General features: G+C 39.0%; 1 protein-coding gene across 2 annotated transcripts; it reads right to left on the reverse strand.

Moving 5' to 3' along the window:
• Positions 1 to 206: 206 nt before the first annotated feature.
• On the reverse strand, positions 207 to 24,562 carry VCAM1 (vascular cell adhesion molecule 1). 2 transcript variants are annotated; one of them, XM_036768476.1, is made up of 9 exons: positions 24,368 to 24,562; positions 23,529 to 23,804; positions 20,142 to 20,465; positions 17,266 to 17,529; positions 13,976 to 14,251; positions 9,907 to 10,230; positions 8,021 to 8,287; positions 4,532 to 4,798; positions 207 to 1,495 (listed from the first exon to the last, which is right to left on the reverse strand). In XM_036768476.1, the coding sequence occupies exons 1-9, from the start codon at positions 24,429 to 24,431 to the stop codon at positions 1,344 to 1,346; spliced, it is 2,214 nt and encodes a 737-aa protein (XP_036624371.1). In that variant the 5' UTR covers positions 24,432 to 24,562; the 3' UTR covers positions 207 to 1,343. The 2 variants fall into 2 exon arrangements, with proteins under 2 accessions (XP_036624371.1, XP_036624372.1); XM_036768477.1 differs by lacking the exon at positions 4,532 to 4,798 and having other exon boundaries at positions 216 to 1,495.
• Positions 24,563 to 25,483: the final 921 nt, after the last annotated feature.

Below are 25,483 nucleotides of genomic sequence, written 5' to 3' on the forward strand. Positions count from 1 at the left end.
CTTTCTTTATGATTAGTCTTTAAAGGAGAAGGACTTGTTTACTATGCTGTGTACATCTTCCAGATACATCCTTAGCCATCTATCCTCCTAACTAATAAGTCCAACTTCCTTTTGCCTTCTTATGAATTTTATCTTTTAACTCATGATCCAAAGACATAAGCAGCTATACAAGAGTTTAGTTTAATAGCAAAGAACCACACATCTTCCAATTTTTAGAATTTATCTTTTTACTGTACAAAGAAACTTTACAGAATGAAGCCAAATGAAGATAACAGAGAAAGTTACCCAGGACTTGATAAAACAGTTACACTTATAAAATTTTTCCATAATTATACCAGTACCGCATAGAAAAATTAGTCCAGTTCACCACCATAGTGAATTCAGCACAAACTATGGCACATTTAATGTCTTAGTCTTATGATGGCATTTGTCTTTCTTGTGTGTAAAGGACTGTAAATACACACTCATTTACTAGAAGCCCTTAAAGCCACAGAAGAGAAATGCCACCTTTGGCCACTTTTATGATGGTTATTTGTACCTGAAATAAAACTTACAACCCTCTTAGTGTACTTCACTATTGGGTTCTTTTTTTTTGAGGGGAGGAATCCAGGTCTGTGATTTCATCAGTTTGAGGACCTCCTGGTGTGAAAATGCCCTCCATAAATTCAGTCCAGCAACTGGTCTGGAACTTAAAGTCTTAGAAAATTCCCCGGGGCATGGAGAGGTTAAGCAATGTGCCGATGGTCACACAACCAGCATATATCAGAGTTAGGACTTGGACCCAAGTTGTCTTCACTCCAATGCTGGCTCTTGATTCATGATACCATGTCTGAAATATTGCCATCTTTACAAAAGATGAAATTGTTTTCAGGAGATATTATAAAGATTACATCTTGTTAATACAAAATAAAACATCAAAAATTTTTAAAAATAGAATACCAGGCAAACTACCAGGAGACACTGGTAGAAATTATTCTTTAAAATGTATTCAGATTTATAATCCTCTTAGGAGGAGATCTGGATGGAAAGTGATGTTCTAATTTTCAATTGACTAGGGATATTTATTTTACATATGTACAGAAAATGCTATCCTATGTACATCTCAAAGAACCACTCCAACCATTATCCTTCAATGTACCAGTGAAAAAACTTACTTCACAGGTAGCAACTTTCCCTTTGGCTTCCTGCCTATGGGAAGAAAAAGAAAAAGCAGATGTTTCTCTCCATGTGTGCAACATGTGCAGGAGGGAGAGTCTGATGTCACAGCGTGTTGTTTTCCCGATGGAATGATGAGCAGTAATCAAGGGTTGACTTATAAATAATGTCTTTGGTTGAACTGACAGCTACACTTTTGATTTCAGAGCATCTACCAGACTGTAAGAACCTTTGTGGTTGGCTTTTCTTGCAAAGTAGATGACCATTCCAGCAGCTGGGATTACCAGGGAAGATAAGCAGTATAGCGCAAGAAGTTGAGGAGAAAAGTATTTAGGGATTTCTGGAAAAGAAAGAAAAGCAATTGACATTGATTATAAAAGTGGTAGTATAAAAATATATATTTTTTAAAAATGTGGCAGTATCATGGGGACGTCACTTATTGGAAGAGTATAGTTTCCCACTATGAAGCAAGGGGAAATGATGATTTAGACCAAGTTCTTGACCTCTTTGTGTGTATCATGGACCTCTTTGAATATCTATGGACCCCTTCTCACAATAATTTTTTTAAAAAAATTCTTAATTGAAGAAATGCTAAATTTCAGTGAGATATTAGTCAAAATATAGACATAATTTCTTTCTCATTAAAGTTTGCTGACCCCCTGACATCTATTCAGAGATCCCAAGTTAAAAACCCTGATATAGACCATATTGGTCTGAACCCCATACCCTCTTCAATCCACTGAACAATTAGGATGCATGTAGCATTATGGACTGAGGGATTCAGATCACTGAATGAAATTCCTGCTTGGTTTTGTCAGCAGGGGCTGTAACCCTGGTGATTGTTATGACAAGGGCAATATAAGGATGCTTTTCATGCATTCACTGTACAATGGGATTGATTGTAGAATTTTAGTATCTGTCTAAGAGAACACAAATGGATGGGGTGAGGTGGGAATAGAGTGTATATCTTTTGTATTCACTTTTACATTTGAGACTAGAGAACCAGGACTCAATCATCATGAACTGATAAATACAATCAGAAATGCAGGAAAACAGTCCACACATTTCAGCAGAGCTCTATAAAACTTATGTTCTTGAGTTATGGCCTCTCTCTGAGAGAGATACTCACAGTATTTCAATATTTGTACTGGTTCTTTTAAAAGTAAACTGACTTTATTTTGCTATAACCTATGTGTTTCCTTATGTTTCCTTACAGTTGTCTTCCATGTTAGGTTACTCTAGCACTAAGATGCAGATAAATATGGTGCATAGAAGGATATGGAGGGCCAGGTTTGAGGTTAGGGAGGCCTTCATTTAAGTTTCTAACTCATAGCTACTCTATGACCCTGGGAAAATCACAGAAGCTCTCTGTGTTACCCAAGCAGCTCACTGATGTAAAATTATTAATTTGCCAATGAATGGTTGATCTGCCTCTGTGGATGGATTTTTTGTATCAGGAATTCCCCTCAATGATGAAATCCTAGCATCATAAAATTGAAACTGGAAGGGAACTTAGCAGTTCTTTTAGTGTAACACAGAGGCATCTAGATGGTACAGTGGATAGTGCACTGAATCTGGAATCAGGGAGACCTGAATTCAAATCCACCTTCAGACATGTATTAGCTATGGTACCCTGAACAAGTCACTTAACCCTTGTCTGCCTCACTTATAATATGGGGATATTAATAGTGCCTACCTCTCAGGACTGCTGCAAGGATAAAAGGAATTAGTTTTTGTAAAGCGCTTCATAAACATTAAAATGCTAGCTCTTATTACAGCCTTTAAAAAATTTTTTTTACAGCCTTTATTTTACTGATGAATAAAATGAGACTTGAAAGTGGCAAAATGACTTGTTCACGGTAGGCAGCTAGGTGGTAGAGTGGGTAGCGCACTTGGTGTCAGGAAGAGCTGAATTCAAATCCTGCCTTAGATCCTTACTAACTGTGTGACCTTGGGCAAGTCACTTATGCTTTGCCTGCCTCAGTTTATTTATCTCCAAAATAAGGGAGCTGGACCTGATGGCCTAAAAGGTCTTCCCTAACTCTAAATTTTTGATCCTCTACTGAAATCATCCAGATAATAATGAGATTTAAGCTCAGCTTCCTCCCACCTGACTCCAAATCCTTTGTTTTATGGTTGCTTTACTTCCCTATTACAGATTAATTTGTTATTATATACACTCTATCTTTAGCCTACTTTTTATAATTAATGATTTGCTCCATCACGTAATCCTGAACATTGGCTGGTGATAGATAAGCTAACATTATAAAAATATCTAAAGACATCTGTGGTCCATTTGGATTTATTTACTTTTTAACGTTAAATACTAGTCAAGTGGCTCCTCAAAGAATAGGATTTATCTTCCCTGTGTGAATTCAAGTTAATTTTAGATGAAATACCTCACAAGTGGGGTAAGCCATCAAAAGGAAAGCTACATACATACTAACCAGTATCTACTCCACCAAAGTGAACTGAAGTTCAGTAAGTGAAGGAAAAACCTTACCCTACATTACACCTAAATGTTTGCTAGTCTAGGCCAAACACCTGTATTGCACCCTTCACTATGGCTAGAGTGAGAGCATTCTTCTCCTACTAAGTTTTCTTTGAATTTGCCAAACATTACTTTTTTTAAATCTCTTTTTTTAAAATTTATTTTTAACTTTCTTTTTTTATTTTGAGTTCCAAATTCTCTCCTTCCCTCCAACTTCATGGAGAAGGCAAGCAACATGATACCCATTATACATGTGAATTCCAAGCATTATTCTTTGATTCTCTTTTTATTTTCGTCTCAAGTACATGCACCCATATCCCATAACTATACTCCAAATGAGCGGTGATGTCTATTACCAGAGCAACTTTTGAATGTCATGTTCCATCAACTTGGCAAGCAAAAGAAAGTTTAAAAGCTTATGAACATCCATTTTCTGTGTCCAATCTACTGTCATAGACTACATAACCAGTTAAATTAAATTGGCAACATGCAAGTTATTTACATGACCCAGGCAATACATGAGACAAAAATGATTTTGCCCTAGTTATTTGCATCATCCGAATCCAACAATTTTAAGCCAAATTAAATTTGGACCCTGAATTATGCAGCTGATCAAGAATGCCTCGTTGAAGAATGACAAACCTGATAAGTACTTTAATTAGATAAAGCAATTCGAAAAGAAGACAACATTAGGAAGAAAGATAACCTAAAAGTGGGAAGCATTAGGCCATGTCTTTAAGTGAGAAATATTAGCTATAAGAAGCAAAAGAAAAATTGTAAAAATTTTAAGAGCTCAATTTAATGGAGAATTTAATGGAGTTAAAGATGGCCTGGGCATCAAGGAAAAAAGAAAACATAATAAGGAATGAGGAAAAGTCCTCCTACCCATAACTGAGATCTCAATCTGTCCAGAGTCATTTCCGACCTCATTGGAAACATCGATTATATATACCCCTGTGTCATCGGGAGTGACGTGATATAAGGTAAATGTTCCATCCTTTGAACACATAGTCACTTCATTGTCCACATCAACTTTTTTGAGGACAATCACTGCAGGAGGATGACTAAAAGTTTTACATGTAATGGTGACATTTTCCCCTTCAAGAACAGTTCTAGATGGATGGATGGATATTGTTGTGTTTCGAGGAGGTACTGTGAAGACAGAAAACGTGGAGTAAGGTTGGCTACAAGTCCATACAAATTTAGTCAAGTTTAGGAAAAAAAATTCTGTCTTTTCTGAGCTTAAGTTTAATTTTCTTTAATAAAAAACAGATTGGTAATCATAGTTTTCAAGAACCAGAGACAGCTGCTGCTACAAAAGTTTCATCACGGTTGACATTTATTTTTCATTATTTTCTTTAGAGCTGGAAACAGGCTTAGAGATCATTTTGTCCAGTCCCTTATTTTACAGAAATGTAAGCTGAGTCTGCGAGGGATTTAATAACATGTTCATATTCAAATAAGTAGCAGAGTCAGGATTTGAAAGTAGGGCCTCTTATTCCAAATCCAGTGCTCTTCCCACTTTATCTTCCTTCAAGCCTTGACTCCTATTTAAAAGAAGCTCATTTAACATGCATGGAAAGGGCTGGACTGTCCAGCCTTATAGACTTCCTCTCTTTCACAAGAATAGCAAGGCAAGTGTTTTTTATACTCTGGAGCTCAGGTTCAGGGCCTGTCTTTCTCCTTAGATCACCAACAGTGTTGGCATACAAAGAGTGAAGGCCCTCAAAACACAATGGTGACGACTACTCATTCTGGATTGAGAACACCCCAGATTCACTTTGTGCTGTATGATGAGCAGGCAGGCAGTTTTAACTGGATTCATTAGCTAGCTCATCAGGTTTGGAAACTAATGAACAGCAAACCATGATGGGAGGTGGCGTGCCCTAGTGGATAACATGCTGGGCTCAGAGAGCAAAAGGTCTAGATTCTAGTCCCACGTTGGACACTTTGTAGTTCTGTGACTCTGGGCAATTCTCTGAATGTCTCTGAGCCTCATTGTCTTCATCTGCAGAATGAAGGAGTGGGACTAGGTGATTTCAAAGGTCCCTTCCAGTTCTAGGTCTATGATCCCATGAAAGTCACTACCCCTCAGGTTCAGAATCAGCATCAGAAACAGAGAAAGATTACTTTGGGGGCACAAAGGAAGAAGCCAAGTATAGTTTAAAAAAAACAGCCAAATCTGATTCAGGCATTTGTAAGTGGACCCTGAAAACTTAGGGTGAGGGTGAGAGAGAAAGAGAAGAGATTTCTGTTCATATATATATATATATATATATATAAAATACATATACACAAATACATACATATATACATACATACACACATATATATTATACATATTTTATGCATATTTTATATATGTGATAAATATATATATATATATATATATATATATATAGAGAGAGAGAGAGAGAGAGAGAGAGAGAGAGAGAGAGAGAGAGAGAGACTGGGGTGGGATGCTACAGGTATGGAATGTTACAGGCAGTTGCAGATGAGGTGACTATAATGTTGTGGTTCTTCAGTCCTTTTTCTCCTGTCTGATTCTTTGTGACCCCATTTGGGGTTGTAGCAAATAAAAATAATTTTGAGAGAAAAAATTTTGCAGTAAATTATAATCAATTTTATCAATCACAGCCAGCAAATCATTGACAAAAAAAGGCTCATTGTCTTCCCAAAGGTCAAAGAAAGGAAACTTGGTAATTATGCGAAGAAAAGACCTTGTGACATCTTCTTTTATAAGTTTTGTCAATTATGTGGAAGAGGTTTTGTGGCCAAAGAATTTAAGGTTTATATGAATTTGAGGTTTATACGCCCTTAGGAGAAGTGTTCCATCAGATAACAATCAACTCTGACTGGTTAACAGTTAACGAAAGAAGGACTTTACAAAGAGAAGTGAGCTCACTCCAGTGAGGAGCTGAGAGTGACATCATATCACTCTTTGACAGAGACTATTCCTATACCCAGAACACCCCCAGTCTTGAGCAACAGATGAAAAAATCAAGGCAGACAAAGTTTAAGCAACTTATTCAGGGTCACATAGCTAGTAAGTGTCTGAGGCTGAATTTGAACTCAAGTGTTTTTGACTCTAAGTCCAGAGCTCTACCCACTGTACCAATTAGCTGCCCCTCTAAGGAAAAGCATTTTTATCCCCATCTTGCTGATGAGGAAACTCAGAGAGTTAAAGTGACTTATACAAGGTCATAGGACTGGTTGGCATAAGAGAAGCCAAGCTGCTAGAGTAAACAGTATTCATTCCTTGGGCAGCACAGTATATTATAAATCATAATTAGGGTTCTGTGAGCAGATTACAATCCAGTGAATTAGGTTTCTTCTGATCCTTCCTTCATGTAACCCTGATCTGTAGAATGTTACATGCGAATCTACAAGTGAAGAAAATACCCTTCACTTCATGGAATGGGGTTTTGTGTCACTCTGCATGCTTGAGAGAGGTTTGCTTGATAATCCATTTGCTCGTTTTCAATGCCAGAAGAGGAGAAAACTAACAGAGGCAGAGAGGAGAATGCTAGAACCTGGAGTCAGGAAGAGTTAAATCCTGACTTCTGACACTTACTACCTATGTGATCCTGCACAAAGCTCTTAAATTTTCTGAGCCTCAGTTTCCTCATCTGTCAAATGAGGGGGTTGGAATAAATGGCCCTTCAAGCTCTCAATCTATGATCCTGTGAAAAAGAGGTCCACATCCCCAGCTTATGGGGAGTCAGTACACGTACATGGAAAGGTCAATGATTGTGGTTTCTCCTCGGTCTACTCATTTTTCAGACACAGGTACCCTCTTTCCTTCCTGTCAGAATAAGTTTGGATGACCTCGACAGGCCAAGATGGGACTGAAATCTTTGAGGGAATATTTTGACAATGTAGGATATCCTTTCGATGGTACATGAATTCTCTCCACAAGGGACTGTGGTAATTATCCTGAAAGGAGTCACTCTGGAAAAAAAGTCACTATGTATTAAGAGAAGGGTATTCTTCACTGTAAGCAAGGAAGAGGCATCTTTTGGATACAAACTCTTCCCCTTTTTCTTTTTCAGTTGACAGCTACGTTAGGCCTGGTCAAACATTTGGCCAGTTCAAGACCTGGGAGACCAAGGATGCATTCAATAAAAGTCTCTAGGGTGGAAAAAAAAATACATGGCAATCCCCTCCTCACCAACGATTTATGCTAACTTTCTGGCAATACTCCATATAACAGATGTGCTTCATTATTCTGGGAAATCTTATGAAGCAACCAAAAAGAAACGGAACTGAGTTCCACTCTACCCCCACTTCCACACACATTCTCTTTAACATAAAACATCCTTTCAAAATATATGGAATTATGAAAAAAATTTAAAAAACAGTCAAAGAACTAACCTTTAACATCAAGCATCAGTCTCCTAACTTCTGAGCCACCCTCATTTTTAGATTCACATTCATACACTCCAGCGTCCTCTAACTGGGCGGCATGTATGTCATAAACGCCATCCGTAGACTCAAGCTCTCTATCTCCCATTTCTGTTTTCTTCCTCAGGATAATTTGAGACTTTGGAATGTCTGCAGATGTACAGGAAATAGTAACCGAGTCTCCTTCCTTGACGCTATCAGAAGGGAGAGCTAGAAGGCGTGTGTCTTTGGGAGGTACTGTAAACACAATGAAAAGAGTGAGAGGGAGAGAGCAGTCAATTCAATACGATCTTAACGAAGCCTGCCAAAGGGCTGGGAGCAGCCAAGATCCTAATTGGCACTGTTTGACTGAACAGTTTAGAGACCAGGCAAGTAAAGGTGAGGACACATTTGCTGTAACTGATGGCCTGAGATAGTTTTATTAGGGTGGGATTTATTTGATCTTCAACCAGATTCTGGGCTCTTTGAGGAATGGGTCCACATCTTTCTTAATTATTTCCTGTATCCCTTCCACTGCAGCAGCTAGCAAAGTCCTGAGTGCATTTTAGACATTCAATAAATATTTATTGAATTTAATTGTTAAAAAGGAAAATGCATCATTATATTATATTTGTCTTGTACCGTTTCCTAAGAAGTTCAGAGGGCCCTCACAAACTTCAGGAATGAGCCTAGACCTGCCAAAATCCCCACTCTGGGGCTGGCTAACTTAAGGTTCAAATGATTACACAGTTGACCTGGATAGAGAAATATATAGAAGTGGATGTACAGAATCATAGGGAACCCCTTAATTTATAAATGAGGAAGCTGAGGTTCAGAGAAATTAATGACTTGTCAGGGGTCTGTAAATATAGCAGAAATGATTAGACAATAATACTACAGGATCAGCCAGGGCTGAGAACCACATAGGGCAAATATTTTGAATGACAGCCAGGCATCTTGGGAATTATAGTTTTTCCTCCCCCTTATTTTGAGAGAGGAGGGGGCCAACTCCCCTGGGATTTGGGATTTGGAATTTGGAATTTGGGACTGAAAAAATGAGATCTGACAGAGGCATGGAGCTTGAGTAGAATTAGGGATTAGTCTGGGAGCATAGTCTGGCCAGAAAAGGAGGTGACTCCTGCTACACATGTGTTAAGTACTAGAAGCAGGACTTGAATCCAGATCTTGGGATTCCAAATACCTTACTCTTTCTATACTACATTTGGGCAGCTAGGTGGCTCAGTGGATAGAGTGCTAGACCTGAAGGCCAGAAGATGTTAGTTCGAATCTGGCCTCAGATACTTATTGGCTATGTGATTCTGGGCAAGTCACTTAACCTCTGTCTGTCTCAGTTTCCCCATCTGTGAAATGGGGATAGCCCCTATCTTGCAAAGTTATCATGAGGATCAAATGAGATATTTGTAAAGCATTTAGCACAATGCTAGCATAAAGTAGAGACTATATAAATATTCATTCCCTTCCCCTCCCAATGGCCTTCAAGGTTCACATACTCGCCCAAGGTCACACAGATAGAAAGTTGATATACAAACCAGTCAGCAGCCCTCCCCTTGATTTTCTGATGCCTTATCTAGTGTTTATAGACAAGGGAATTCCCTCTACCACTGCTGATAGGCATCTTCTCTACAATTTACAATCTCAGAGAATTTCCTAGAGCGTTAGAGATTAAGTGACTAGCCCAGGGTGACACAGCCAGTATTTTTCAGAGGCAAGACTTAAACTCAGGTCTTTCTGGCTCCAAGGCCAGCTCCCTCTCCACTACTCCATGGCTCCTCTTGCCACATGTCAAATATTATTGTCCGTCCAATGTTACCAGGTAATACCCACTAGGGCTGTGGCCCCATCTGAAATGTACTTACTGTTCACCTGAAGTATCCGTGTAGCTCTCCTTTCTTTGGGCTCAAATTTCATTTCATCAATAGGTAACTTGGCCTCACAAATGAGGGATTTTCCCGTGTCTTCCATGGTTGGGGTAAAGGTCATCTTCACACCTTTGGTCTCCAACTTCCCTTCAGCTTCCTCTACGATATCGTATAATTCCACAAGATGATGAGAGCCTTCCTTCCAGAATTCTATCTTCAGCCGTTCTGAGGGGTATACCTTTGGGACCTTGCAGGTGACAGTGACAGGGCTTCCAACGATAAGGGGGCCACTTATCTCGATCTCTGGATCTCTGGGGAAAGCTTCAAATACCAAAATAAACCCAAGTATGAATGGGATTTTTGCTGGTATTTTACATAAGATGATTTCAGGAAATAACCAAGCTAATGTTTGTAAGCAGGAACAGCCTCCAAATGTCAATTTTGGTCCCTAGGGACATTATAATTACATTATGTAAACACATACACAAGCATGTCAAGCAAGACTGTGTTAATTATCTAGTCTTAGAATATAATCTTATTGATGACAGAGGCCTGTTTTAGAATTCATAGTGCCTTAGTTAATATATTTTAAAATAATATACTATTAGGATTATTAGGATTGGTTAAAGCAAATACTATGTTTCACTATTTAGACTTTGTAACTGCTCATACACTGTAGAGCAAAGGATGACCTAGAGTTCTGAATAGCCAATCCAGCACAGAAGGAAGGGACAAATCTTACCAAGATATAAAAGTTTTGCATATAGGCCATTGTTGGACAAACTCCACCATCAGATGTCCAGACTCTCTAACTTCAGAAAGCCTAGTCACTGAAAGGCTGTTCAGTGGACAGTGATTTTTTTTTTATGCCAGAAACTTAGGAAGGCCGTTCGTAAGTCAGGGAAGACCATGAGAGGGAGATTCCGTGCAGATAGATTCATCAACTTCTTAAAATATTGCTGTAAGTATTTCCACTCCAATTAACACATCTTACTGAAATTTTTAGACATATGCCTTTAAAATAAGCATGCTACTACTTGATTTGATGTCTCAGCATGAGAGAGAGAGAGAGAGAGAGAGAGAGAGAGAGAGAGAGAGAGAGAAAGGAGATACAGAGAGAGAAAGAGAGAGAGAAGGACAGAGACAGAGAGGTTGAGCCTGCCTTAGAATTAGTATGATTTTTGTTCCATTCCCAGTTCTGACACATACTAGCTGTATGATCCAAGGTCAGTCATCTGAGCTCTCTTAGCCCCAAGCAACTGCCTTATCCTATAAGATCTTAGGGATCTGTTATTCATCTCTTTTGGTGAAGGGAATTTCAGCTAATCCGTCAAAAAGCATTTGTTAAGCACCATGTACCAGGCATTGTGCTAAGCTCTTTACAAATATCTCATCTGATCCTCTGGACAATCCTAGGAGGTAGGTACTATTATCTTCATTTTACACTTCAGGAAACTGTTGTAGGCAGGGTTAAGTGACTTGCCCAGTGCTACACAGCTAGCAAACATCTGAGGATGATTTGAATTCAGGTCTCATTGACTCCCTACCCAGTTGTCTATGCAGTACAACATCTAGCACCATTTAGAGATTCAAGGAAAAGTCAAACCAGTCCCTTCCCTCAAGAGCTCACATTCTAATGAGAGAAAAAACAAACAAACGTGTAAATAACTAGGTGCCTACAAGATATATGCAGAATAGACAAAGCTGCCTATTTTATCTGTATAAGAAGCTGCAGATAAAATCATATCCAGACCAAAAAATAAAATAAAGAGGTGGCAGATCTGAGCAATATTGGGGTATATTCTACATTAAATCAATCATTAAGACAAAAGTGAGGCGCTTATTATCATTGTCCCAGAACAAAGCTCAGACTATTTTGCACTAACCCGAATGATGCTAAAATGATTTCTTCTCAGTTATTTTCTTACTGCAATAAAGACCTCTTTTCCTGGTTCTCATTTATGGTTAGGAATGTGCCAACATCAGCAAATCCTTGGCTCTGTGTAATGATGATACAATATAACTTAACCCTCTTTTGAGAAGTTCAAATTCCTCCCAGACATAATCCATTTCCCCCTAGAATACAGCCTCAAGGAGGCAAGAAATGATTGGTCAGTGGTTCGGATGGAAAATTCCTGCAATGTGTACTTTTGAATCCTGTTCAATGAAAGAAGACAGAGCAAACATGTCAAAGAAATCATGTGGTAGGTAATTATACCTATTAACCTACCATCATTATGAGCCAAGGCACTCCAGCAAAGTCCATTCCACACATCAATTTGCAGCTGGACAGTGCTTAGGTTCCTAAAGTGTTTACTTGGTACTCTTCTTTACCAAGCAAATGAAATGGTCCATTAGGAAAATGGAGAATTGCAAGGAAGGTCTCATTCTCACTGCTGAAGTGAATTCACTATAAGACACCTATGTTAGTCCAGCCTTGTCCCCAGCATCACAGAAGATCCCTAGCCTCAAGCCCGAAGTTCTGTTTCTCTCTGCCTACTTTCTACTCACTTTTACCTCTACTTCTTGGTTGTGCCTCTCAGGTCAAACTCCTCCCCTTCTGTCTAGGTCCAGCTGTTCACAGACAGCCACAGGTATTGTTGAGGTAGCAACTCTGGTCCTTTTGAGTCAATAAGCACTGACTCAAGATTAGTTGGCATTCTCTGGTCTGCCAGAGCTTCTCCCAAGGTCAGCCAACAAGCTAAGTAAATGGGGAGGGGTCTGAAATCAGTTATGATGTTCATATGAACATAATCGGTTCAAATAAATACTGGAGATAGAAGTGGGAGAGTGGCAAGCTATAGGCTACTGACTATGGACACCCTAACATATGAGCCAAGCTTTGGACTAGCTATGGGGCAAGCCACAAGACTATGTATGTAAGGATTTTTCTGCTGCTTTTTGAGTACAAATCAGCTGAATTGCCTGGGGGAAAAATTCCTCAGTATGGCAGTAAACAGTAATTTTTACCACATGCTTGAATAAAAAGTTTCATCAGGCACATATGGTTTCCTCATTAAGGAATCATGTGGCCCGTTTATTTCCTTCTCTAAACACTTCTGTCTCATTGCACAGTCATGGGGTCAGATTTATCTTTTTCAACCAATCCCACTGAAAACGAACAACTCCCAACTTTGGAAAATCACTTTTAAATAAGGATCACTGATATCTACATGGTGCTTTGAGGTTTGTCAGGACTCTGTGCTGAGCTCTTTACAAATATCATCTCATTCGATCCTTTCAACACCTCTAGGAGGCAAATGTTATTATTATCTCCGTGTGACAGTTGAAGAAAATGAGACAGGCAGAGGTTAAGTGATTTGCCCAACATCTGAGGCTGGATTTGAACTCCATACCCGGCTAAAAGATACAAAGAAAAGCCAAAACAGTCTCTTCTCTCAAGGAGCTCATTATCTCATCATCATCATCTGAACATCATCATCCTCGTCGTTGTCGTCATCATCATCACTATTGAGTTGTTTATGTTTATTTCACTGTGTAGCATGGGTATTATGGCATTATTCCATTATTTTATTTATTTCCTCAACAACTCTGTGAGTTACTACCATTTTGCAGGTGAACAGACTGAAACTTCAAAGAGGTAAATTGACTTGCCTAGGGTCATAAAGCTATTAAGTATTATATATAGGACTTTGAATGATAGATTTAGAGCTGGGACGGACCTTTCAGGTTATTTAGTCCAACTTAATTTTGTCGATGAGGAAACTGTATCCTAGAAAGATCATATGACTTTTTAATTTATCCCTTACATATCTTATTTGTATATAGTTGTTTGGATGTCATCCCCTCCTTTGAAACTATGAACTGCTTTAGAGAAGGGACTAGTTTCTGTGTTTCTTTATATCCTCGGAGCTTAGCATAGTTCCTGGCACATAGTAGGTGCTTAATAAATGCTTGTTGACTTGACTTTTTTTTCCAGATCTTAAAGGTAGTAAGTAGCAGACCCAGGGTTTGAACTTATGTCTTCCAGTGCTTTCTCCACTACAGCCTGTTGACTAGATCACTTAGGATAAGAGTAGATTGCTTACAATGTTGGCTTACTTACAATAAAGTTCCACCTGGACTCCTTTTTCCACTTTCTTGTCCCCACACGATGCTGTGCACAGATAAAAATGTTCATTCTCAAGGCCAATAGGATTCATGATCAAGGTGGATTTGGTCCTCTCATTGTGTGCCTTCCCCCATGTAGGGCTGTCTATCTGGGTTCTCCAGGAGATAGAGGGGGCCTCACAGCCCATTGTGGTGCAGGTCAGTACAAGAGAATCGCCAATCTGAGCAGCAATCTTTGGTCCTGGAGAGATTTCCACTGTAAGAGGTTTCACTGAAAGGAGAGAAGAAAAGTGAGATATAAATCTGTATCAAACTTCATAAGATTCTCTTCCTTTTCCATTCCACTCTGTTTCATTCATTTTATCACATACCCTTTAACTTCTCACCTGAAAAAAAGAATTGCTCTCTTAAAATTTACTTTCCATGAGGGAAAGGATCCAATTTTTTGAAAAATAGCCCAAGGTGACCCAAATGCACTCACTTGGTTAAGGCATTTAAAGGGGTTGAAAAACAGAGTGAATGAGCAGAGACAAGAACTGTTAAAAAAAGCTGGCGGGGCTGGAGTTTTTACCTCATGAGGACAAAGATTTGATGCAAGGCAAGATGATCAAAGAACTCTCCCTGGTTGCTGGGGCAACTAAACCTATCCGGATGCCATATGGAAATGAAATGAGATCTGTGAGAAGAAGTTATAAGCTTAGAAGTATTGGGAAAGACAATAGTCACTCATTTTATATCAGAAAGGTTGCCTTTGAGAACCTCGAACCTAAGACTTGAATTATAGTATTACAGTTTCACACACATTTGAAATTATAACAAAAATCACATTGGAAGCAGATCAAAAGCTAAGCTTTCAAGGTGCGAACAATTCATCTCTGATAGTGTTATCTTGTGCTCCTTTGTGCACACATGAACCTGCTCTAAATTTAAATCCGGAGTTGAAAGCTCAACTCCATCACAGAACACACCTGCTAACAAATTTTGGAAAGGAAGTGTTTTGGCAATTAGCATCATTCCTGATGTGTACACAGGCTTTCTTTAGATGGAAGTTGTTCTGGGAGGAAAGGAGCTCTAAGTCAGTGCTTTCTGTCGACTCTAAAGAAATTCAGTGATTTTGCTGCTCTGAAGGTGACAGATGAGATGTCACAGGAGATGACAAAAACTATTGTGTTTGGGGATCTGTTTCAGATGAAGAAAGGAGAGCTTCAGTAAATAAGCTCTTCAAGTAACCCACACTTTCCCAGGCTTCACTCTTGTCAGAAGAAAAGGCAACTTTGATATTCCAATTTCTCTCTGTGTGTGTACCTAAGTCCTTAAATGGGACATCCCGATATCTTTTAAAGAAAGTTTATCTCATATAATACCAAGACACTGAAATTAATAATACATTTCCATGGTGCCTTAGGGTTTGTCACTTGCTTTCCTCAAGGCAGTGTGTGGGGTAGGTAGTGCCAGTATTACTATTCACGTTTGACAAATGAGAAAACTAAGGTTCAGAGGATAAATGACTTGCCCAAGGTAGTAAGTCTAGAAAATATCAGAAGTGGAAATTAAACCAAGGCTTCTTGAACCCAAATCCAGCACTCCCTCCACCACACCATTCTGCTTTTCCAATGACGTACTTTCAGATTATCCCTTTAAGAGGAGAGGTCCCTTTCAAGATAATGACTACAAATCAATTGTGAAATTTTTATTCTGATATTAGAAGGTGGGCATTTAAAAAATGAATCCGGTGTTTTTCTTTGTGAGCCTTCTCAGATCATTCAGTGAAGTAAGGACATATTGAATCCTGGCTCTTCCACTTCCTGCCTTTGTGACTTTGGCAAAACTTTCCTGGGCCTTAATTGCCTCATTTGCAAAATTGCGGGTTTTGGACCTGATGATTTCTAAGGTCTCTTTCAAGTCAAAATCTGTGATTATATGATCTCTTAAAAGTTAATTAATTTTGGCTTTACAGCATATTAATTTTAAAATATATTTTTATCCCTGCCCTATAAAGCAAGCCTTTCCTTGTAACATAGATTTAAAAATTTTTAAACACACATAAATACAACATAACATAACAATATTCCATACCTACAGACCACTGCACTCTCCATCCCCTTCTTGCAATGAAGAGAGGTTCATTTTTTCCTCTACTCCAGAGTCAAGGTTGGTCATTATAATTATACAACATTTAGTTTTATTTCATTTTTCTTTCTATTTATTTTACTGAAATTGTCATGCATGTTATTTTCTATGTACTATATATTCAACATGCTACATTATGCACTGGTTTCTATTGGTTTTTCCATGTTTCTTTAAATTTTTTGTATTGTTTCTTATAACACAGTATTATTTCATTATATTCATATACAACAATCTGTTTAGTCATTCTTCATCTACTTTGTTTGCAATTTTTTGTGACCAAAGAAAGTGCAGCAATAAATATGTTGGCATCTAATGGGCATTTTTCTGTCTGACCACTTTGTGATATATGCCCAGCTGTGAGATCTCTGGATCAACATTTTAGTAACTTTTTAAAGTATAATTGCAAGTTGTTTTTCCAAAATAGTTGGACCAGTTCACAACTTCACCAACTATCTTTCTGTAGCCCTTCCAATTTTGACTATTTCCATCTTTGCCAATTTTCCAAGTTTTTTCAATTTCTCTCGTTATTAACAATTTGGAGCAGTCTTTCTTATAGCTGTTAACAGTTACATTTCTTTCAAGAACTATTTGTTCATATTCTTTGCCCACTTATCCATTAGGGAATGGCTCTTAGTTACACATTTGTGTAATTTCCTATATAACTTAGATATAAGACCCTTATCACAGTTAGCTAACACAAAGATTTTTTTTTCCCCAATTGACATTTCCCTTCTTATCTTAGCCCTAGATATGTGAAAATATGGGCTAAATCTCTGGATACAGTAACCTTTTCAGACCACTGTTGTGATAGTTTATAAACTGCTGGCATAGGGGCCTTCAGTTTTAGCTTCATAGCCTGAAGGAGTTGATGTAGCTCTTAAAAGCCAGTAACTTCCTTCCTCTTCACTTTTGACATGGGACAGGTTTTATTAGAAAGCTAAGTTATTCCAGGAGGCAATTTTAGCAGCACAGCCTTTTTATTAGTTGAGTACATTCAAGGGCTCCTTGGGAATTAACCTTTTGTAGCCTGAGATACAAAAGAAAGAATTCATTTAGCAGTGGTATAAATCTTACAATATATTTTTTAAAAGTCTTTTTTGGGTTCTATAACATTATTAGCCAATTGCATAATATAAATTTACTCATTTGACTCACCTACAGTTACTTCCACCTCTTTTCTACTTTTCCCAAACTGGTTCTTCGCTTCACACATATAAGTTCCAGAATCTTCCTTCTTCATGTCCTCTATGGTGAGTGTTGCATTGTCAGAAAGAGGCAATGGGTCCTCATTCTCTCGTTTCTTACTCCAAAAGATCTCTGGGGGTGGCAGGCCCTCGCTGGAACAGGTCATTGTCACAGAATGCCCTTCTGTCACAGTGTTGGAGGGGGTGATGGAGATGATTGTGTTCTTGGGAATAACTGAAAGAGGCAAGACCACTGTGTTAGCTGTCATTGTCCTGTATGTCAGTACAGTGGGGGTGTGGGGCAGCTCTCTCTTCTCACAGATGGTGATCTGAGCATTTTAGGAATGTGATTGCTCTAAACTGTGTTTATGCACATATATTGATTGTTTTAACCCATCCAATAAGCCCAAGAAAAGTGGTCTGTGAGCCAAAATGAGGATGTTTAAGCAAAACCTAGTTCACCTAGTTTTAGGGGGCTTTTAGTGATTTAGGGGGAGGGTATTTTGTTCTGATGGACTGGTATTCGTGAATAAATGAGAAATAACATTTTACAAGGTTTGCAAAGAGCTTTATATATATGTCAGTTAACCCTCACAACAACCCTGTGGTTGTTGATGGGTGATTTAAGGGGAAGAGTTTTTGATAGAGTGATGTGTGTATAGAATTAGTTGCAGAAAATAGCCAGCATTTACAGAGTGCTTTAAGATTTGTAAAGCACTTTACACATGTAACGTTCAGTTACCCTCACGACAACCTGGAGGGATAGGTGCTATTATGATCATCTATTTTTAAAGATGAGGAAACTGAGGCTGAAGAAAAGGTTAAGTGACTTGCCCAGGGTTACATAACTAGTGAGTATCTGAGGCAGGACTTGAACCGAAGTCATCTGGACTCCAAATATAGTGCTATGGCCACTATGCCAACCTAGCTGACTCCCGGAAAGGAAAAGCACTTGAAACCATGTCCAAGTGAAAGAGGCCAATTAACTTATTTAAAAAATAATCTCTCTCATCTGAATTATTCAGATTTGCTAAGAGTGAGATTTACTTCAAAATCAGGTTCCTTCCTCTTTGCTTTGGCAAAATCACTTCCAGCATGGTGTGGGAGAGTAAAGTTGTTTGAAAAGAGGGCTGGACTTCAGAGTCAGGAAACCTGTCTTAAGACTTGTCTCTCACCCCTTGTTAGTAGTTGTGTGAACAAGGGACTTAGCTCTTCAAAACTCCTGTTTACTGCTCTCAAAACGGTACATTGGAAAAGGGACTGGATGCAGAGTCTGGAATTTTGTTGCTGCTATTATTCAGTCATTTCTGTTGTGTTTGACTCTTTGGGACCCCATTTGGGGTTTTCTTGGCAGAGCTACTGGAGCGATTTGCCATTTCCTTCTCCATCTCATTTTACAGATGAGGAAATTGAGGCAAACAGGGTTAAGTGACTTGCCCAGGGTCACAAAGCTAGAGAGTGTCTGAGGCCAGATTTGAGCTGGGGAAGATGAGTCTTCCTAACTCCAGGCCTGATACTCAATGCACTATGGTGTCACCTAGCTGTCCCAGAGTCAGGAAAACTGGGTTCAAATCCCACCCTAGATACTCACTGGCTTTTGACCATGGGCAAAGCAACTTCTCGAAGTTTCAATGTCATCATTTGTGAAATGGTATTGATAATACTTGCACTCCCTAGACTAAAGGGTGGTGGTGAAGAAAGCACTTTAGAAATCCTTAAGCTTTATAGAAACATGGGTTGTGATCTACTATTACTAGCCTTGCTGTTCCTTGAACAAAACACTGTCTCCCAGACTCCAGAATTTTCACTAGTTGTTTTCCCATCCCTGGAATGTTCTCCCTCCTCATTTCCAGCACCCAACAGCCCTGACTTCCTTCAGATCCCAGCTAACATCCCAACTTCTGCAAGAAGTTTTTCCTAGTTCCCTTCTAATGCTAATGTCTTCCCTCTAAGATTGTCTCCAATTTATTTTATCTTGTTTGTACATAATTGTTTGTATGTTATCTCCCCATTATACTATTGGCTCCCTGTTTTTGGCTTTTTTTGTATCACCAACATTTAGCACAGTGCCTGAGACTTAGTAGGTGCCTAACAAATGTTTCTTGACTTGACTTATCAGTATGCACTGCTTTTCTTATGAGATTGTTGGTCAAATGAGATAATATTTGTGAAAAGTACTTTGTTCAGTGACTGGTATATAGTAGGCCCTATATAAATGATTGTTCTCCTCCTCTTCCCCTTATTCAGAAACAATGTTTTTAAAAGAGTTACATAAATATGGAGAAGTAATAAGAAACAATGAAAAGGGAGCTGCTCTTGGAGCCAGGAGACCAATTTCTGACCCATACCAGCAGTGTGATTCTGGACAGGTTACTTAACCTCTCACTTCCAGCAGGAAACTCTATGACTATACATTGCCAACATGCTTTGATAAAAGAAATTCCTTTCAAGGAGTACTAATAAATACTAATAAAAATCCAAGAGAAAAAGACATCATCGTCATCATTATCATCATCATCATCAATCCTATCACCATTTTCCACAAGAAATTATTTCCCTATTGCTTTTCTCAATCTCCCTTCAAGCCCCTCCTTTTATCTACAATATCCACCTACGGAGAACAGAATGTGGCTGTTGAGAACTGCCACAGCAATTCATCCAGGCGATTGTACCCCTTTCTATAATCATTTGTAGACTTGAATTGCAATAGTGTTAAATGAGAGTAAACAAACAACTTCTCTCCGACTGTATAGACCCGATACTAAATGCCATTGCCAGTCAAATAGAGAGATAAGATCTAACAGAACCTGTAGCTGTATCTGACTTGTACTTATTAAGTGTACTTACTGTTCACCTGAAGTATCTGGGTAGTTCTCCTTTCTTTGGGCTCAAACTCCATTTCATCAATAGGCAACTTGGCCTCACAAATGAGGGATTTTCCCATGTCTTCTATGGTTGGGGTAAAGGTCATCTTCACACCTTTGGTCTCCAATTTCCCTTGGGCTTCCTCTTCGATATCGTGTAAGTCCACATGATGATGAGAGCCTTCCTTCCAGAATTCCATCTCCAGCCGTTCTGAGGGGTATACCTTTGGAACCTTGCAGGTGACCGTGACAGGACTTCCAACGATAAGGGGGCCACTCATCTCGATCTCTGGATCTCTGGGGAAAGCTTCAAATACCAAAATAAACCTAAGTATGGATAAGATTTTTTTCTGCTGTTTATATAGGATGATTTAAATAAATACATTTTTCATGTGCATAATAATAGCATATGTTCAATATCCTATCATTTCACTGATATGGATATGTCCCCTTTTGATGAAAGCCATCACCCTTTTTGTGTCTTAATAGACAGCTTTATTAAGTGCTGTGGCCTAAAAGAAAACAAAACAAAAACAAAAACATCCCCTCACAGCTACTAAGATCATAAGCTCCTTGAGGGCAAAAACTGCCTTTTGCCTTTTTTTGTATCCCCACTACTTAGTACCATGCCTGGAAGATAGTAGGTGCTTAAGAAACATTTATTGATTAAGTGGTGAAACATCTCCAAGCTTTGCTAGGTTGTTCCTTGGCTAACAGACATGCAATCCATTGCCGGACCAGGAATGGAAAATTTTTTATCTTTTATGCTCAATTGTCATAAGTTTTAAGACCCTAGTACACCTACGAGCCACAAGGAGTCATCATCTTAGGACTCTAGAAAGGGAACAGTAGCATAGAATGAGTTAAAACACATTCCACACTTCTTTATCCAGACCCTGGTATTTTTCCCAATAAATACATTTTCTGGATATTTTTAAAATAGATATTCCAATCATTTTTCATAGATTTCTACAGTAAAGAGTCTGGGGACAGCTCACTCAATTAATCAGTTGAGAAGTACTTATGAAGTACCTTCTATGTGTCAATCAGTGGGGACACAAAAACAAGTGAAACAGACCCCACCCTCAAGGAGTTTACATTCCATTAAGGGGGATAGCATGTATATATGGCACAAAATATATACACTCCATGAAGGTGGAGGATCATCAAGAAAGGTCTCCTAGAGGGAACTCTGAAGGGAGCTAGACACCCTCAGAGGTGAACACGAAAAGGCAACTTACTCCACTGAGATAGAAAACACAGTTTTCATGGCTGATAAAAGGATGTGATGTCTGAACAGTGACATCGAGACATCTCCTGTTTCGCATCGATCAAAATGATGAGCATGAGGAGACTAGCAAAATCCCAGAGGGATAATGACGATGATGATGATGAACAATTATAAGAATAATTGAAATAAAATGCTTTGAAGTTTGAAAGCGCTATGCATTTCATCTTCTATTTAAACCTCGTAGCCCTACTGTGAGACACACACAATTGGCATTAATATGCCTCTTTTACAGATGGGCAAACTCAGCCCCTGAGAGGGTGGCTTATCTACGTTCATACAGTGAGGTGGGATTTGAACCCAGGACTTGCTGACTCCAAACACAGTCTTCTAGCCTCTATGTCATGGTCCATTTTTCACTTAACAGAAAAATGCAAAAGTTATCCGTTCTCAACTCTTTTTATATTGCAACTCTACCTCTTTTTTCTCGTTCCCATTTACGGTTAGGAATGTGACCACCACAGTATATCCTTGACTCTGTATAATAAGATGTAACCATATAATTCACCTCCCTTTTGTATAGTTCAAGTCTCTTTAGAGAACCAAATTCATCCTGAATATAGTCCTGGGGGTTAAGAGAGGCTTAGTTAGAATTTCTGTTGCATAATACCTGAAGCGGGGTAAAGAAACCAAGTCAGGGAAATCATGCAGTCACTTTCACACTAGTTGCTGTCATTACTGGGGAATAGAAAGGGCACACTACTGAATTACAGTTGTCCTGCATTTGGGCTCAATCTTTCACAAGATAAATAAATAGACCAATTTGGACCAAACCCCTTCCTTTCCCGGGGTCTCAGTTTCCCCATCTATGAAATTAGGGGTTGGGCTATCAAAGTCCCTTCCAGTTTTGTCAATCTCTGCTTCAGTGATTTACAAGGGGGAGTATTTATCTTCTCCCAGAAGGCATCTATGCTAGTCTTGACTTTGACCCAGTCTCACAAACTTTCCCAAAGCCCAATTTTCCATCTCTGACTACTCTCTTCCCACCTTGGTATCTATTTACTGATTTTACTCTGTAGGAACACCCCACCACTTCTGCCCAGTTCTTATTTCCCATAGACCAACAAAAGTGGCTGAGCTCTCTGGACTGGATAGAAGAAATGAGTGAAGATTAGTTAGGTTAGGACTCTCTGTTGAAAGAAAGAGAATTTTTCCAGGTGTAGGTGTCTTGAAAAACTGCTTTGTTAATGACAAAGTAGAAACTGGAAGAGTATGGATAGCCTCTATAGTAAGATATATACCTATTAATGGGTAGGAGAAGAGGGAAAAATTGTAAATTAAAGGAAAGCAAATAGAAAGGTTCAGTTCTCCTACTGCATGTTAATGGACTGGATTATCTGGTCAATGAGTTGTATAACTGGATAAGAGATGGATGGAAAGCTGGCCTCTAAGACAAGAAGACCCTGGTTCAAGTCCTGTCTCTGACAAATGCTGACATTGGCCAAGTCACTTAACTTCTCAGCCTTCTAAGTAACTCTCTAAGTTACAACTTACAGTCAAAAGTTGCAGAGAAAGCATTGACCTGCATTGATAGATGGAGCTTCCATACCAGGGAGATCACTATATTAATACAATCACAATTCCAGTATCTATCTCAACATTCTCTGCTCTAAAGTGGAGAGGAGGTATGTAAATACATAACCACAAAGTTGGGGGTGGGGGAAGTGAGCCCTACAAATTGAGAGAATCCAGGAAAGTTACATGGATGAGATGTTAATCTGGACTAAGCTTTGAAAGATCAGGATTTTGCAGAAAGAAAGAAAGAAAGAGAGAGAGAGAGAGAGAGAGAGAAAGAGAGAAAGGAAGGAAGGAAGGAAGAAAGAAAGAAAGAAAGAAAGAAAGAAAGAAAGAAAGAAAGAAAGAAAGAAAGAAAGAAAGAAAGAAAGAAAAAAACTCTTAGTTTAAAAGTAGTTTCTTTCCTGGCTTGGATAAAATAATTCAGGAGGAAGACATGGTTAATCATTAAAAATACATGTACCCTGTTTATTCCTCCATCTAATACCTGACCCCTGTGGGTCAATCTCACTGAAAACAAGTAGTTCTCAATGTTATAATGTCACTTTCAAAGAGCAGATCACTTACAATAGAGCTCCACCAGGATTCCTCGTTCCGCTTTGTTGCTTCCACATGCAGCCATGCACAGATAAGAATGTTCATTCTCAAAACTAACAGGATCCATGGTCAAGGTAGACATGTTCCCTTGAATATGCGTCTTCCCCCCCAGAGGGCTGTCTATCTGGGTTCTCCAGGAGAAAGTAGGGGCTTCACAGCCAGTCATGGTGCAAGTCAGTTTAGCGGAACCTCCAATCTGAGCAGCGATCTTGTAACTTGGGCCAATCTCAATTTTCAGATCTTCCGCTGAAAAGGAAAAAAGAAAAAAGAATCACTACTAGCTTCTGATTTAGTATTCCTCTCCCTTTTATCCTCTCCAGGATCCTGGGCAAAATTTCATATATCATCTGTCCTGTCCAGATAACTTGAATCTCCCAGCTAGGTGTCCAAAAAGACAATGAAGAATGTTGTCAAGGAAGGTGTTGGAATCATCTTCCTTAGTGGAAGATCAATGACTAAGGCTTAGACTTGGCCACTATTTCTCAGGGTCTTTTTGACATATTTCCTCACAGATTCGATTTCCCCACAAATATGGGAAACTAACAAAGAGTTACCACAGGCAAGAACCAAAATGATTGATTCCACATGGGAAATTATATTCCAAATAAGTTTAGTTTCAAGGCCCTCCCCATGCTGGGCCATTGATGCATAGCTAAATTCAACAGCACATTGAAAACTTAAGTTCAACAAAGTTTTCCACTATCTTTAAAAACCACAGCACCATTTTTAACAGCAATACTAAGGAATCTGAAATCAACCCAGTAGCTCAGATGAAGGCAGACAAAAGAAATGAAAGGAGAAAAACTCACATGCAGCAAATACCATCCAAAGGAGATTCGTGGCCAGGACAGTCCCCAGCTTTTGTCCACACATTTTGTATGTCGTGATAGAGGAAATAGCGAGTCCAAACTACCCACTCTCTGTGCTACCTGAAGAAACCCAGGGACTGTCTGCAGCTTCCAAAGTGAATGCAGCTGGGTAAGCAATGATAGAAAGGAGTCTGCTCTTTATAAAGGGTCTTGCTGCAGAGGCGGAGGGAAATCCCTTAACGGGGAAACCCAGAGCAGAGCCAAGGAAAAAAAAAAGCCTGACCCAGAGACAAGTTCCTCAGTATTAACCCCTTGTACTGCTCTAGAGGCTGAATCATAGGCATCTGCACATTCCAAGCTTGTTTCCCAGTAGTAAACAGAGATTTTAAATTCAGGAACTGTTCTGAATTGGGGCACAAAAGACCCCAAGATTATAGTGTACTGATTAGCATAAATATGTTGCAATTCACCACGGCAGGAGATCCTATCTTTAGGCTAATAAGGAGAGGAGTTTGGGGTTTGGTTTGGTAACATGAATCTTTCTATTGGACTTCTGTGTCATAGATAAATAGATAGAGGGATGGATGGATTATTGGATGGCTAGATAGATAAAATTTTCTTTATGAAAAATTAATTATATTCTACTTTTACATGCATCTTCATGGAAAACTCAATGAATTATTTCCTTTCATGTCAATAGAGGGTATAGGAAGGACAACTGAAAGCTGAAGTGTATGCGGGCTAAAAAAAGGTGAGTACATTTAGTATGCATGGATAGAGGGGTATCTCCACACTAATGAAATCATGGATTAGAGAAAACAGGACACTACAGGCTGAAGATACAAGGAGTGTATCCCACGTGTCAGTTTTCTTAAGTATCGTTGAAAGAACTAAAGTGTCAGAAACGCTGGGTTTAAATCCCGTCACCAATATTTGCTTCTTGATCATGGGCTTCCTTTTGCTTCTTCATTTACAAGATGGAGATAATACTTGCACTCCTTCTCTCGGAGGGTTATTTTGAGGATAATGCAAGGTGTTTTATACCTGAAAGTGCATAAGAAATGTTATTCTTCTTGTTGTTGTTGTCCTGGGTCATCTCCGGTTGTTCTGATTTGT

This window comes from Trichosurus vulpecula, chromosome 7 (genome assembly GCF_011100635.1).
Source record: "Trichosurus vulpecula isolate mTriVul1 chromosome 7, mTriVul1.pri, whole genome shotgun sequence".
Classification (NCBI taxonomy): Eukaryota; Metazoa; Chordata; class Mammalia; order Diprotodontia; family Phalangeridae; genus Trichosurus; species Trichosurus vulpecula.